Source organism: Sesamum indicum, linkage group LG3 (assembly GCF_026168435.1).
Source record: "Sesamum indicum cultivar Baizhima isolate 11 linkage group LG3, ASM2616843v1, whole genome shotgun sequence".
Classification (NCBI taxonomy): domain Eukaryota; kingdom Viridiplantae; phylum Streptophyta; class Magnoliopsida; order Lamiales; family Pedaliaceae; genus Sesamum; species Sesamum indicum.
The window spans coordinates 21,407,243-21,423,206 of record NC_142659.1 but is presented as its reverse complement, the minus strand read 5'-3'; the positions used below and the strand labels follow the sequence as shown (position 1 = coordinate 21,423,206).

The 15,964-nt window shown below is 33.7% G+C and overlaps 2 protein-coding genes and 1 long non-coding RNA gene across 4 annotated transcripts; 2 read left to right on the top strand and 1 right to left on the bottom strand.

Annotated features, from left to right (window-relative positions):
• The first annotated feature begins 5,089 nt into the window (after nucleotides 1-5,089).
• On the top strand, nucleotides 5,090-8,719 carry LOC105158334 (Protein kinase superfamily protein). The gene is made up of 10 exons (XM_011075057.3): nucleotides 5,090-5,682; nucleotides 6,129-6,296; nucleotides 6,414-6,664; nucleotides 6,799-6,931; nucleotides 7,022-7,085; nucleotides 7,173-7,269; nucleotides 7,347-7,449; nucleotides 7,867-7,985; nucleotides 8,075-8,164; nucleotides 8,257-8,719. Exons 1-10 carry the CDS (start codon nucleotides 5,514-5,516, stop codon nucleotides 8,404-8,406), a joined length of 1,344 nt encoding a protein of 447 aa, XP_011073359.1. The 5' UTR covers nucleotides 5,090-5,513; the 3' UTR covers nucleotides 8,407-8,719.
• A 3,163-nt stretch (nucleotides 8,720-11,882) lies between these two features.
• On the bottom strand, nucleotides 11,883-15,381 carry LOC148788788 (uncharacterized). Of its 2 annotated transcripts, XR_016064580.1 has the most exons (4): nucleotides 15,012-15,381; nucleotides 12,972-13,087; nucleotides 12,530-12,777; nucleotides 11,883-12,280 (listed from the first exon to the last, which is right to left on the bottom strand). It is a non-coding gene; the product is annotated as an uncharacterized LOC148788788 (long non-coding RNA). The 2 variants fall into 2 exon arrangements; XR_016064579.1 differs by having other exon boundaries at nucleotides 11,883-12,777; nucleotides 15,012-15,376.
• RTL1 (RNAse THREE-like protein 1) lies at nucleotides 12,087-13,566 on the top strand. Its single transcript, XM_011075055.3, has 3 exons — nucleotides 12,087-12,221; nucleotides 12,679-12,793; nucleotides 13,325-13,566. The coding sequence occupies exons 1-3, from the start codon at nucleotides 12,089-12,091 to the stop codon at nucleotides 13,482-13,484; spliced, it is 408 nt and encodes a 135-aa protein (XP_011073357.1). The 5' UTR covers nucleotides 12,087-12,088; the 3' UTR covers nucleotides 13,485-13,566.
• Nucleotides 15,382-15,964: the final 583 nt, after the last annotated feature.

Here is a 15,964-nt window from a genome sequence, read left to right as displayed (position 1 = left end):
GTATTTTGAACGTGTTCTTTGATTTGAAATTACTGATGTAGATGTGATCATAAAATTTCAATATTTGATTGTAGATAATTATATATGAACATATATATATATATATTAAAAAAAAAGTAGATAAATTTTACATCTTAATTTCTCCGGAGCTCTTATACCATGTTCTGAAATGTGGAAATTTATTATAGATCGTATCAAAATAAATTTATTTTCTAAAAATATATGTTTTTCTTCAAGCATATCATTAAAATTAAAAGTGTATATGGCATCAAAACATTTTGGGAGGTTGTTTTGAAAATGTAGAGTCTTGTAAGTTACTCATATAAAAATCATACTTTTCATATAAATTGATGTGATTGTACTATAACTAAACTACCTTTATGGAGAAATTAAAAGGCTATGAATGTAGCAACTTCAACTACTTCTCAACTTATACGAGGGTTAATTATATCTTTTATTTGAATTATGATTGTTTTTACACTTTGATGTATAATTTTTTTTTGTACCAATTTACTATTTCAACTTTACGAAATTTTATATTTTGTCATTTATAATTGTTTTTCACCAATTTTTTTTACTGAAAAAACATCATATGAAATGCACATGTGATATTAAGGGTTATGTGATGTGGTATTTTTAATATATGCACAACCATGATGTTTTTCCTACAAAAAAATCAATAAAAAAATGGTCATATATGACAAAGTACAAATTTCACAAAATTGAGATGATAATTGTTAATGGGAAAAAAAAAATTTAGATGCCAAAATATTAAAAATGGGTACAGTTCGAAAGACAAAATATAATTTACCCTTTATATAAACCCAACTGAAAAACTCACATGTTGATTTTACTAGATACTGATGAAAAATAAAATCATATTATTATTTTCGTTAAACTATCATTTCATCTAAAAGATTGAACTGTTAAAGTGAAAAATCATTCAATATTTAATATCTCAATAGATAAAATTGATAAACAGAATAAAATTATTTAATTATATTCAGTAGGCTAAATTACATCAACACCTCTTGAAGTAAGTTTGAATACACAAACACTCTATGCTTTTTTATAAAATTATAGGTATACCCCTTTATGTACTATAGGTGTTGTTTGTGTAAACTTTTACAAGGTACACTTGTAATTACAACTACAACCTCAAAGGTTGTGATTGCAATTTTGCAAAGAATACAGGGGATATTTGTGTATTTGGATCTAATCTCATGGGTTGTTAGTGTAATTTACTCTATTTAATATCTTAACACACCTCCTCACGTGTAAACACTACACGATAAACCTTTGTTTGATAAATGAATGGCGATGAGATCCGAGCCCAGGACCACTTTGCCTGGGATGACTCTGATATCATATTAAATGACCACTTTATCTAAAAAATTAAACGGTTAAAAAGAAATTTTTTTTAGTATTTTAACTAAAAAAATTAAATCAGTCATATATTTATATTTTTAAAATATTATAATTTGTTACATCATTTCATATATTTAAATTTTAAAATTGATCAAGTATATCAATAATTTTAAGTCCAAGAATACATTGAAAGAGAAACAAAATATACATAAAAAAATAAATAAATTATTCACATATCAATCTTGGGAAGTATTGAGATATGGGTGGGGTTGGGGGTTGTTAGCGTATCAAATTATGAGATTTCACAAGACAACCGACTGATAATGACTGATGATGTGCTTGCAAAGCTAAAAATTGTTGGACTCTGCCTTTCTTCTTGCAATGTGGTTGAATAGTTTCAGCAACTTGCCTGCCTTCATGTGTTTCTTGCAATACCAACCTGCCTACCTAATTATTTCCAAATCCAAGATTGGTCTTCTTGCATATTCCCACTATCTCATCTACAATCACCCCTATATATCCATCATTTGTAAAACTATTGCTTCATATAATTATTGGGATTGGCTTGTATTCTTCAAATTCAACAACCCTCAATTTTTGAAATATTTCCCATCAACGTTCTGATCTCACAGTTGAAGTTGAAGTTTTACAATCCTACAAGTATGAAATCATGAATTTTAGTCGCATCAGACGTAAGAATACTTTCGTCGAACACGTGAGTTTATTTCTTGTTGTCTTAACAGTTTCAGATTATTGATGAATGTGCATTGGTTGATAAACATATTAAATTAGTTATTGCAGTATGTGGCACACTCGATGTGTGTACACAATATTTACAAACTATAATATGTTTAACTAAAGTTTTGTTGTAACAACACATAAACCACTGCAATTTGAATCCTTAACTGCAATTTAAAAATTACCAACTAATTAAACTATTTTTTTTTTTTTTTGTCAAAAAGACAATTAATCCCCCCATGCAAGAATTTTCAGAAACAAAGGAAGGTATGTGTGGTTTGAAGCATGATCGGGCCAAAAAATTTACATTCTTAAATAAGCAAAAAATTCCATGTTGAAAGAAAGTGGTCACAGGTGGTTCTGGTACCTTACAAAAGCTTCCACTGCATCAACCTTAAATGGTGTCGGTGCATTTATTTGCGATTTATGTCATCCCATTAATAATTCCACATCTCACTCTCAATTCACATAATGCATAGTGAAATAACAATATGGCCTTTTTTTTTTTTCCGATTGGGAAAATAATAATATGATCTGATTATTATTATTATTTTAGATAAATTATATTTTGTCATTTGAATTATATATATTGCGATTGAATTTTTTTTTTTGTCAACTTACTATCTCAATTTTACGAAATTTGTACTTTGCCACATACGACTGTCTTTTTGTTGATTTTTCTGATGGAAAGATATCAGATGTTGTGCATATGTGAAAAATATCACATCACATAGCTCTTAAATATCACATGTGCTATGCATGCCATGGTTTTTTGATAAAAAACTTGGTTGAAAATAGTTATAAACAACAAAGTGCAAGATTTCATAAAGTTGAGACGGTAAGTTCACTTTAAGAAAAAGTTTAGACGCCAAAATGTAAAAACGGTTATAGTTCCGATGGCAAGATGTAATTAATCATTTTTTTTTTTATAAAAATGGTGATTACATGCTATATTGATATAAAAAAATTGACAAATACATAGATTCCATTAATAAACTCATATTAAATAAAATAAATATCCATTACAATAAATTCACATTAAATAAAATATACATCCACACATTTAATGTAATTCAAACTCACGAACTTTAAGATATTTATAAATAAATTATAATAGGCAATTCGATAGAAAACAATTGTGGTGGTTTGTAGCTTTTATTAAAATGTGATTTGATTGAATTTAATTTCAAAAGTGATTACTAAAAAAAGGACTACATGAACTAAAAAATTGCGTTTGCACTTAAAATCAAACAGGTTTGACTTACTCAATCACAAGATATGATGCTAAATTGCAATATATGATTAGTCTAACGGCTGTATTGGAAATAACGAAAATGAGAGGACAAAACGAAATTGTAAATTCGAGTATCATAAATGTGAAGATGTACATATACATTATTTGATAGTAATTTCTATATGTTTGTTTTTAATATAATTTTGAATATAAAATTATGAATGTGATAATTAATTTTAGAAGAAAAGCATAAGAAAAAAATGGGTACATAGAAAGTAAATGATTGCACTTTACATTGTTTGATGGAAAACAAGAAATAGAAAGCCACTTTATGGCACTTATTGAGGAAGAGGATAATGCACAATCAATTCTCATTCATTGTGTTTCTTTCTCTTGCATAATTATAAATCACATATTGTATTTTATTAAATATATATGGCTTCATCATGACTTAGGTACCCATAAATTCTGAAAAATTTTGGTCAGGTTTTCTTTATAAGATATAATTATGATTTTGTCATTAATTATAGAATTATTTGCACTTAGGCCCTTTATAAAAGAGAGTTTTGAAATTACACTTACATTTCCTCTGAAAAAAATTTTCATTTACGCTTGACTCATTCCATTAGGTTTGGACAAAAAATGCCGACGTTAGGACAAAAAAACATAAATTTTTAATTTTGCTCCTCATTTAACATTTTGAAGTATATTTTTGTACTTATATAAGGATAAATATAACATGTATATATGGAGTGATGTTAATATTATTATATATTTTTTTTCTTATAAGTACAAAATTATTACATGAGAAAGGTAATTGAAAATTTATTTTGTTAACACCAATATTTTTCATTCAAATCATAATGAAAGATTGTTAGGTGTATATAGTAAATTTTTGAAGGATGGTGTAAGTATAATTTTGAAACTTATTTGAGAAAAAAATATAATTTCATAGTTTCAGAGAAGGTCTAAGTATAATTAAACTTTAATTATATGTATTAAGTAACAATAATTCTTATTTTATCACACTAATAATTTTCAAATCTTAATAATGGGATCTTGAAGTATACGTTGTCACTATGAATTAGTATTGACAAAAAAATTATTCATACAGTTATCATTACAGACAATAAACGGCACATATATAGTGACAAACTAATGGGAATACATATAATTCAGTATATTTGTATTGTCACTAAATTATCTGAAGTAACAATTTAATGCACAATTCTATCACAGCAATTATATTGTGATAGAAATTAAAATTATTGTCACTTATTATCTATATCCATACTATTATAAAAAGAGAACTGTATTATCGTACCAATGTTTAAATATCCAAATTTATCTTTCAACTCATTTGTTCCCTTCAATAAAATTTGGTTATAATAGTAAATTCAATATTTTTTTTAAATAAATTTTACTAAAATACCTCCAAAATTCTCAACTTACTCCACTTTTATGTTTTTAAAATCGTTATTCCATAAATGATAATCAACTTGTGATAGAATTATTAATTATTTATAATTTTAAAATATTTTTACACACACATTGATAATATATTTCTTATGATAAGTTGATAATACTAAAATTGTTGCTTAATATTTTATTATTAATACTTTTTTTGTTGTAGTGAAATTAAAAAATGTTTGCAAGAGGAGGGAAAATAGATCAAATTTCACTTAAGGCCCATATTAGCATCTCTGCTCTCTTTTTGCCCCCCCCAGTCTTTTTCTCTCTCTCCACTTAAACAATGGCATAGAACGTGAGAGAGAGAGAGAGAGAGAGAGGGAGAGAGAGGGAGAGAGAGGGAAGAAAGGAGGTTCAACTTTAATAACTGCCACATGATTGTAGTGCATTTGCCAGTGACCCTTTTTCTGGATAGCAGAAAAAAGGAACCTCAGTTGCTTTTTCCTGACCAGCCCTGTTTCAGTCCTTTGTCCCCTTTCTTACACAAACAAAGCAAAAGACTGAGATTAATATACACAAAATCAAAAACTGAGACACACACACACAAACTCACAAACTTAAAGACGGTCCTTTCACTTCCACCTTTAAAGCATTTCAAATTTGAATTGGAGTAAATATCAGACAAGCAAATAGCTTTCCCGAGAGAAAAATCCCACTTTTTTTCACTGTGCCCACAGAATTCTTGAAACAAGAAAGAAGGGAAATGAAGAAGATTTTGTTTTTGCTGCTTATACCCATTTGGGTTTTCAGTTTTCCTTCGTTTTCGGCTCCTCTTGATGTAAAGCCTGACCCTCCGGTTTCCGACCCTGTTCTTCCTACTGAAAAAGATCCCTTCTTTAAGGATTCTTCTGATTTCATAGCTCATTCTCCAGGTAAAATTTGAGAATTTCCCTGCATTTTTTTTTGTGATTGAATTGTGGGCTCTAAGATTTTGTCAAGTTGGTTTGAAATTTTCTTCATGTTTTGGTTGGCGCTGATAGCTTTCTTGTTCAAGCCTTTTAGCCTGGGCTGATCGTATGGTCATCTGGAATTTGTTGCTGAGTGATGTAACTCTGTGTGCTTTATCATTTTTCTTTTCATTGGGATTCCTCGGCTTTTCAAGAAAGGTTTTTTAGCGTATGATGGTGGATTACTGTGAATTTATTTCTTTTTGTCTTGTATCAATTTTTTGTTTTTTGTGGTTGTTGGTCTGGATATGGGCAGGGCTTGAGGGATGGTGATGATTTATAACTGCTGTTTGATTTTAACCTGGTGTAATCTACATTTGTCAAAGTGTTCTTTAGAGCTAATCTGTCTCCTCTTTTCATGGGATCTGAAGTTGCGGAGGTGAAGGTAGTGCATCACCAGGATTTGAACAAGAAAATCCTTGTTGCACTGGTTGTCTCTGCATCTCTTCTTGGTGGAATTTTGCTGCTGCTGCTCTGTTTTTCGATCTACAGACTGAAAAAGTTGAAGAAATCCAATGCCAAAAGGGATCAGAATTCAGGTATTTTTCCATTTAAGTTAAAGTGCCACCTGCCTCTTTACCTTCTTTTGATCAGGTAACTCTTCATTTTCATACCCTTTCAATACATTCTTCTAAGGTTTTGATTTGGACATGCAGATGCTGCAAAGGGCATGTCATTTGGTCCAATTTTGGATAAGTTCAATTCTTTGAAAATTGGTGGTAAGAAGGGTTCAATTGCTGCAATTGAGTACCCATTGTTAGTCACTGCTACAAACAATTTCGATGAAGCCAATATTCTAGGCGAAGGTGGATTAGGGCGTGTTTATAAAGCTCACTTCAATGACCATAGCCACGCAGCCGTTAAAAAAATATATGCTGGTGGGCAGGAAGCTGAAAGAGAATTTGAGGTAGAGTTAAGGCATGTTCTACTTGATTCTTGCACGTATTCGTTTCATTTTTGCAGGATTGTTGCAGCCTATTGCCCTTTCGTTTATTTTTTGCATACGGTCGTTGTTGCTTACTCGTCGCTTTGGAACTGCAGAATGAGGTGGAGGCATTGAGTAAAATTCAGCATCAAAATATAGTTTCTCTCTTAGGATATTGTATACACGGTGAAGCGCGGTTCTTGGTGTATGAAATGATGGAGAATGGATCTCTGGAATTCCACTTGCATGGTAAAAACTTAATTTTCCACATTCGGTAGATGTAAATTATCAACTCCATGTATCTCTAAATTCAAAGTTTTTGAATGCTTATTACCTCAGGACCTTCTCCTAGGTCAACATTGACTTGGCATCTTAGGATGAAAATTGCTCTGGATGTTGCAAGGTACTGGTTCTGATTTTCAATTTGGCAAACTAGCAGTCCTTACTCATCTATGATTCAGATGACAAACATTTTCAATTAACTGATCAGAGGATTAGAGTACCTGCACGAGCGCTGCAACCCTCCTGTGATCCACAGAGATCTCAAATCCTCGAACATTCTTCTAGATTCCAACTTCAATGCCAAGGTCAGAAAATGATCTCTATGTTTGTGAATATAATGAAAGCGCACGGATTCGCTAACATATGTACCATTTTTATTCAGCTTTCTGATTTTGGCCTTGCAATTACTGGAGGAAACTCAAACAAGACTAACGTCAAGCTTTCAGGAACGTTGGGTTATGTAGCTCCCGAATACTTGCTGGATGGTAAGGACATGTCTCTGTCCCCAAACTGCATGACATGAAATTAGCGACTTGTGGTGCCCAATATGCATTCGTCATTGTACTGATCTTGTTTCCAAATTCCCTTTAAAACTGTCTACATTTAGTTAATTGGAAAGTTATGCCGTGTTTGTCTTGGCAAATATATAGAGTGTGAAGATAATAAACGTACTTCCTTGATGGGGCTATATCGGTGAGTAAGATGGCTTTCGGGAAGGTTGTTATTTTATTGCAAATGATGTTAAGAATAATGAATGCTAGTAAAGGAAGAAATTAGAGAACAGGAACAGGGAAGAAGAAATTGTCTATATATTACAATATAACCATGCATCCTCATTCTTGAAAGAGAGTTTCAATAGCTAGCCAAGAATCTCTTGCCCAATTTCTTGGACAATCGTTCAGGTAAGCTTACCGACAAGAGCGACGTATATGCATTTGGTGTGGTTCTTTTGGAGCTTTTGACGGGACGAAGGCCTGTGGAACGAGTAGCCGAAGCACAGTGCCAGTCTATTACTACCTGGGTAAACGAACCTTTCTCGACTTTGTCTGTTCCGTCATGAGTTTCTGTTTTGATTTTGGCCCTAATGTCTCTATCCTCATCATTACGCAGGCAATGCCTCAGCTTACTGACAGATCAAAGCTTCCAAGTATTGTTGATCCAGCCATCAGAAACACTATGGATTTGAAGCATTTGTATCAAGTGTGTTTCTTACACAACAGCAATCATTAGTATTAAAATTTCTTTAGACAACAATTACTAATTCTTGCAAAATGTAATTTCTTTCTCAACAGGTGGCTGCTATAGCTGTGCTATGTGTACAACCGGAGCCGAGTTACAGACCGCTGATAACAGATGTCTTGCACTCGTTCATCCCCCTTGTGCCTGTCGATCTCGGGGGCTCACTAAGAGTAACGGATTCTACTCTCTCGACCTGTGCATAGCTTGCATCTTTTTAACTTCTCTCGAAGCGGGACATTCTTAATCATCAAAACTAAAAGAAAAAGCTTTTTTTCCTGTGACCCTTTTGCTAGGAAACCAGATTAAGGATTTGTATTGGGAAAAAGTTTTGGTTGTGTTCTTACACAGCTTTGTAAATTTGAGAAAGAAAAAGGTTTTTGTTGTTCTGTCATGACTCATGTTCTGTACTTGCACCTCTGCAAGGTGAGCTGTGTTACCTGTGTATGTTGTCCTAAAATCTGTAGCTACAACCCCTTGTGTTTGTATATAGATTTATATGAGAATGCATTTTTTGGAGCCACTGAGTACCAATCTGCAATAATGTTTGTATGGTCAAATCAAGAATTGGCGAAGGCTGTTTTGGTATTATTTTGATATTTCTAGTATTTCGGCTTGATGTGAAAATTGCTCCTTTCACTGTCTCTGTACCACATATTTCTGTAATATTTGATACAAACAGATGATGAAGTCAAAGTTACTGTAATGAGGAAAATTAAAAAAATTTGCATGGTTCGGAGAATGTTTCTCGACTATGATTAGTCGGGTGTTTCTGGATATGGTAACACAACTACCTGCCAGTTGATACTGGAGAACAATGTTCCCAGAACTGGTTGGTTCGAACAAAAACCGACCATGATTTCGGACCGGTCAAAACCGGTATTGCCGAATAACCGATCAAAATTGGATTTGACTTGTATATAAAGAGCTGAAAAAATGTTAAAGTGAATAAGATTTTCTTTACTCATCTTGCAATTTGGATTTGCCTAAAGCCCTCAACTCACCTCAACTTCTTCCAAAACTTTCAAGCTTTTTCAAATTTCAACTCCAAAAGACAAAAGGAGTAATAATTTTACAAAATTGTGGTACCTTCGATATTATTTACTTGTTTGTCTGTTTAGTCAATATTTATGTTGAAATGAATTGCATATTTATTTTCAATTTGTTTTTATTTTTCAAATCTTTATGCTTAACCAATTATATATATAGCAGGATTTGAGTGAATCGAATTTTTTAATCCGATTTGATCGGTAGGACATATGACTCAATAATTTAACACAATTCCATGTTGGGTTCGGTTTTAAAAACATTGCTGAATAACTTACGCAAAATCTGATGACGAATTCTCCAAACCAAACTGCTAAAAAGGCTTCTCCATGTTCAGACAAAGAGATGAGTACACAAATTCTCTTTGAACTTTCCCATTGGATTATTATGAAGCCTTTCTGGCAATGATTTTGGAATTTGAACACATTTGCTGACTTGGCATATTTTGATTTTTTGCTTCAACAATCAATTCCGAGCTGTCCAATTTATGTATTCCTTCCAAGGTTGTTGAAAGCAAAGAGGCACTAGAAAGAATGATGTCTTCCATCCAAGCACTACAAAACGTAACATCGTTTTTTCACGACATTACCAAAGTTGCATGCATTATTAAAACAAAACCCATAAGCCAGAATCTTGAATGGTGCTAAGTTCTCATCACAACATCCATAGCCTCCGCCGGACATGAAAATTTGGAACAATTATATTTACACCACCTCTAAAAAATGTTGGATTATCAACTGCCCGGCCTCAAATTTTTACATTTACAACCACACTCCCTTTGGAATGACGCCAATTAAAGTTTACGATAATTGTTGTGATGTGCGTCTGCAATTTGGGATGATTCAATAGGTTTATTTGTGTAAAGAGCGTTCCGAAAAGTTTAGGTATACCACTGGATTTGCTTGCTTAATTTGCAAATCGAGTACATGAGAACAATTCATGAAAGGTTCGGTTATAACTTTATGATGTTTAAGTAGTAAGGTTACAGGGGAAATAAGTGAGCTCTTAAAGGCATAGTGGGCAAGTATTTATAAGTATAACCAAATTCTACAATTATATATGGACTATTGATATAAAAATAATCCGTACATACTTAGGTTTAAATTAATTTTGGAATCAAATAGCCACCACGTGAATAATTGTGACGCGGATTTTGTGCCATTTTAGGTATTAATCGACCTTTTAAGTGCATTCATCCCATTTCCGGGTATTTGGATGGGATCCGTATATCATGTTATAACTTATATAACAATTTCAATAAATTTTGCATCAAGCAAATAATAAATTTATTAGTGACCATTACAGCCCTACATGTCTCAGTTAAGGTTATACTTCAAGAAGGGTTTATATCCACGAGAAGTATATCTATAACTCTAAAGTTGGACAAAAAACTTGACAATCAAAGTATGCAAAGAGGGGTGTAAATGTAATTACCCATATAAGCTTTCTTTCGCCCCTATTTAAACACAACTATTTAAGTCTATTACCAAGATTTCTCTCATCCCTCCAACCTCACTCTTTACCCCACCCCTAGCGGAGGTAAAGGTTAAACATCATGAATCCCTTCTCCAGCTGGTTTTGCATCAATAGCAGCAAAAATTTATTCGTAAAGATAGTTCATCCCGGTGGCCGTGTTGAACTACACGACCGGCCTATTCCAGCAGCCGAGCTGCTCATCCGGAACCCCAAGTGCTGCATCGCTCACCCCACCGTCTTCCGCCACCCACACGGGATCGTGTCGCCCACCACCACCCTCGCGCTTGGCCAGAAATACTATATCGTGCCCATCACTACCATCAGGAAGCTCCAGCTCAAGCACGACAGTACTCGGACAGCCAGTCTCAGATCATCAGATGATCACAAACAGAACACTAAGAAACGAGAACTGGAGTCTGCAGATTGTTGCCTGACGATCAGAAGGAACCAGAATGGTCGGGTTAAGGTGAAAAATGGCAAGAATTTGTGTTGCGAGAAGAAAGGAGTTGACGGGTGTAAGATGGCTAGGACAGGATCATCATCAGTTGTTTTTTCAGAGCATTGGCAGCCTGGTCTGGAAAGCATTACAGAGGAATAAAATGTTGTCACTAGAGCTGAACTTTCTTGCATTAACTAAAAGAGTTTGCAGTATTATGATCTGTGTTTTGCTTTCTTTAAGAAAAATATTTGTAGGTAGAAAAATGAATTAAATGATTTTTGTTTTGAACGAAGTGGTAATGCAATATAACATCAGAACCATTCAAACAAGAAGTTTCAGGTTCGACAGGAGGTGTTTCTAGTACCGTAAGTCTTGAAAGAAACAGAATTACGTACACCTGCGTTTTTTTTTATAAGAAAGAACGAGACGTTTCTCATTTGTTTAATTTTTGATTTCTTCAGTTTGGCCTCAAGTATAAGAAATCGCATTTTCAACCTCAGGTTGAATTTTTATAGCTTCTTAAATTTCTATAATTTGGTGTTCATAAGTTGGACCGGGATAGAATCTAGCGGTCAAGCAAGTCTGATTTCTATTTTGAAAATTATTGCTAATAAATAATCATCAAATTAGTCGCTTTCATATACAGAATCCCAGTAGCTAAATAAATGAGAAATCTTAGAAAAGTCACCAAGTATGAACAATTAGATGTACGCACGGTAATATTATAAAATAAAATACTAATATCACTGCAAATAATCTTAGTGATCCACGTACTCACCCTTTTATGTTCTGTTAGGTACAATCCAATACACCACCATTAATACCTCACCTCCCCTACCAACCACACCCCTGACTATGAACATATATATTAATGGGTACAACTTTCTGAGCCAAAATTTGATCTATGAACAGATAACATCACAAACATGGAACAAAGCAGGATGGTAGGAGGGCCTGTCGAGCAAGAGAGCACAACTGAAAACACACATGAGAAAAGAGCTGATGAAGGCAAGATTTCCGGGGAATACAACCCAACCTCTGCTGGCTCCGGCACTAAAGGTATATGTCTATATGCAGACAGTAATGCTACTGTTCTTACTGTTTCCTTCATGGTATTCCTGTTTAAAGAATTGGGGTATCAAACCCTTCATCCTAAGATTTTCGTGAAACATGTATTTCTGGATTTCTTGCACGCAATTAACATTATATTAATTTGATGCAAGAAGCTAATGTAGGAATAATTCTTGTCAGATTCAGAGGAGTAAACTGTATGACTTGAAATATAAAAACACCTCTGATTTTTTCTCTTCTCTCTACTAAAGGAAAATGAAAAATCTGAAAGAAATGAAGAGAATGCAAGTAATTACTTTTGGAGCTTTCTGAGTACCATAAATTCGGCCCAACGCCTGAATTAAACTGATTTTGCAATAAACCTGTGTTGTCTATTCAATCTTCAGTTGGAGCTCTCCAATTTTCGGAGGAAGAAATTTTTTTATCATAGGTTTGCACTTGTCAGATGCTGCAAGGAAGGGATCCCCAAAGGCAGATTTGCATGAATTGTGCGCTCAGGAACACTGGAAGCAGCCTGTGTTCGAGTGCTGCAATGAGGAAGGTCCTGATCATAATAAACTGTAAGTCTAAGGCGAGAACAATCTATACACATAGTATCAGCCTCGCATGAGGATCATCATAATACATTATTTCCAAATAGAAATGAACCTTTCTAAGGAATTTCAGTGTCAAAGAAGGAAATTTCACAAAAATTAGTAGCAAAAGATTAAAGCACTTGTAAAATAATTCTCATCTGACCTATTCTTTTATTGAAGTTGGTGTGGAGCTTCAGTGATAAATTCTCAGGTTGGAAACAGCCCATTCAAAATTTTCATCGAGTACAAACACCAGTGGGTGATGCCAAAATAGATTTCCTGTGAGCATATACACATAAAATTTATCTTAAATGTTTCTGATTCAAGAACAATAACAAGGACAGAACCATAAGCTGTATGAATTTAGATTCTGACTTTCTAGTTAGCTACTATAACAAGGACAGAACCATAAGCTGGGAAGAAATCAGAATCTGAACTTTCTTGATAGCTACTTGGATTTATCTGTTTTGTGGACTTGTTTGTTGTGGATTATAATAGCTTCAAGATTTTGCATAGGTTCACTTTCAAGGTTGTCGTTGAGACTGAAGAAGCATCAATGGCGGTCCTAGAGTGTTTCGGCAACCCCCGACCAAGTAAAAAAGCAGCAGCAGAGGATGCCGCAGAAGGGGCACTCTGGTGCTTGAAACATATGGGTTATCAGCTAAAGAAGCAGTGAAGCCAAAAAAGATCCCTGATTTCATATATAATGTTTTGCTGGTAGTAATCAAATATTCAAAACTCACAGTTTGCTTAGCTCAGATCATTCAAGCCCACATTATTTTATTTTTAATTTATTTCACAAGACTCGAGCAATTAAAAGTGGCCCAAATAACCAAACTTCACAAGATAACCTAAAAGTTTGAGGTTTAATCTTTGGCAAGGGCTGCTGAATTAACTTTAGTTGAAAGAATCAAGCAAACCTAGAAATAACACTAGATGCAGGGCCCAGGAATTAAAAAGACCGTACATAGAAATGCAAATGGATGTCACCACGTATTATAAAGCTTTAGTGCACAAACAAAATTCTAAGAGCTTCAAGGAACAGGCAAAAATATAACCAGGTAAGCCCTTGTTGGAAACAACTTAGGTGATAACTTTCAAGAGATGGAAAATTGCGGAAAGGGGAAAAAGAACATTTGCTTTGAGGCAATCTAATTCATCCACCAAGTGCATCATCTCAATCCCTAAGCCTTTTAGGATGTCAAACACTAATCATGAGAAACTTTCATTTCACAAGGCTAGTTGGCATCCAAATCTGTAATTAACAGGTTTTCTTCGGGATAAACTGATGATTATAGATGAGCACTACGTTGTATTTGCTTTAAGAACTGAATAATTTCAGCCATGACTAAATCCAAATATGATTCCAACCATTCTCTGTTATTTATGTCCTAAAGAAAGTCTACATTGAAACAAAAAATAATTCTCCATGTAGTCAAGATGATTTTCATTTATTAAACAAATATTCTAAAAAAAGAAGCAAATCAAGAACCTCGCTGTCATGATTCAAAGGCTATGAATTCTTGATAGGAGGAATCCATGAATCATGGTTTCATACACAGGCTTCTCCTATGAGTTCTGGCCCCAGGTCTTTCAATGGGAATATAGTGAAACAAAATTGTTAGCCCCACTTATATGTATTCCTTTTCATTATTAGCCAGTCAAGATAATTTATCCAAACAGGTTGCCACCAACAGTCAAACAATAAGTTAAAAACATATATACTGGGATTACATTATAGTCATATTATCAAACAAATTTGCGTGATTACGGGACTTATCCCTTTTAACTCAGTTTTCGCTTCGTTGATAAAGCCGGTAAAACAAATTTAAATGACTGTAAAAATCAACCACAGGTCTAATGAAAGTGCCAAGAACAGATTCTAAGTGCTATTCTGAGAGAGGGCATCTTTTCAAGGATCACGCAAATATAAGAAATAATCTATATATTTATATAATTAATATTATTTTGACTAGATTAATGTATAAGAAGTTAAATAAGACATATAAAACAATGTATGCTCTTAGCTTTGATAATCTGAATGTGGAAGTCTATCTGTTTACAATAAATACCGACATACACATACAATAAAATATTGTAATTAATCATCAAAAAAGAAACCACTAGCAGAACAACTAAAGCACTCAAATATCAATAAAATCACATAAATTTCAATGATTCAATCGGCATAATTAGAGCTTGCCTGTTGTGCACTTCATGAATTTAGAAAAAAAAGTCATACTGTAAATAAACAGTGAACAACAACGGCAGACTACCATGGAAGAGAAGAAGAAGAGGGAACTGAGAAGAAGATGCGTTGTAAGAAGAAGAAGAGAGAACTGAATAAAGAACAGTCAAGAATGAAAGTTCAAAAGTACTTAATTTGCTGAAATTCCCTTTATATTTAGGGTTTATTTTTATTTATTCATGGGCCTGGGTGGCCCAGGTTCTGGCCCTCTTCGTCATGGTGCGTCTAGGCGCACGCAAATGGCGAAGGCACACACCATGGCGCACCTTTTAGAATAGGTGATGACGGCGATAGAGTACAAAGATATCACACCTTTTATGAAAAAAAATAAAATACCTAGGTTGCCCTAATAACATGAAAGGACCAAAATACCCTAATATGAAATACAAATTAGCAAAAGAACATAAATGACGAGTAAGAAAGCAAGAAACAAGTAAAGTGCTTCACGCCAAACAGATAGCATCTCAACTCCATCGGCTTAAATCAAATAAAAGCGCTATGGTAAGTGAAATTTATGATTAACAGATGGGATTGTTGGTCGTCAACCAAGATCACATGATCCATGAGCCTGTGATAACTTGCCCAAGATGCTGGTCAAGTTGCAAATACACCTCTCACTCAATTATTTATTACCATTTAATTGCCAATCGAAAGGACAAGGTCTCATCACCACTCCCATTCACTCATATTTCACACTCTCTACAGCAAGAGAGTAACCCAATAGCTCCCACTTCTACTCAACATGAGTTTATATAGATTTGTGACCCACAACATCTTAGCTGTCAATCAAATATTTCATGAATTACCAAACATATTGATGGTTGACTCTAACAACACTTCTCCCACTTCCGCTGTTAGGAATGACGTCTACAATTTAAAGGGTTCTCGAGTGGTACCTCAACTTTTTT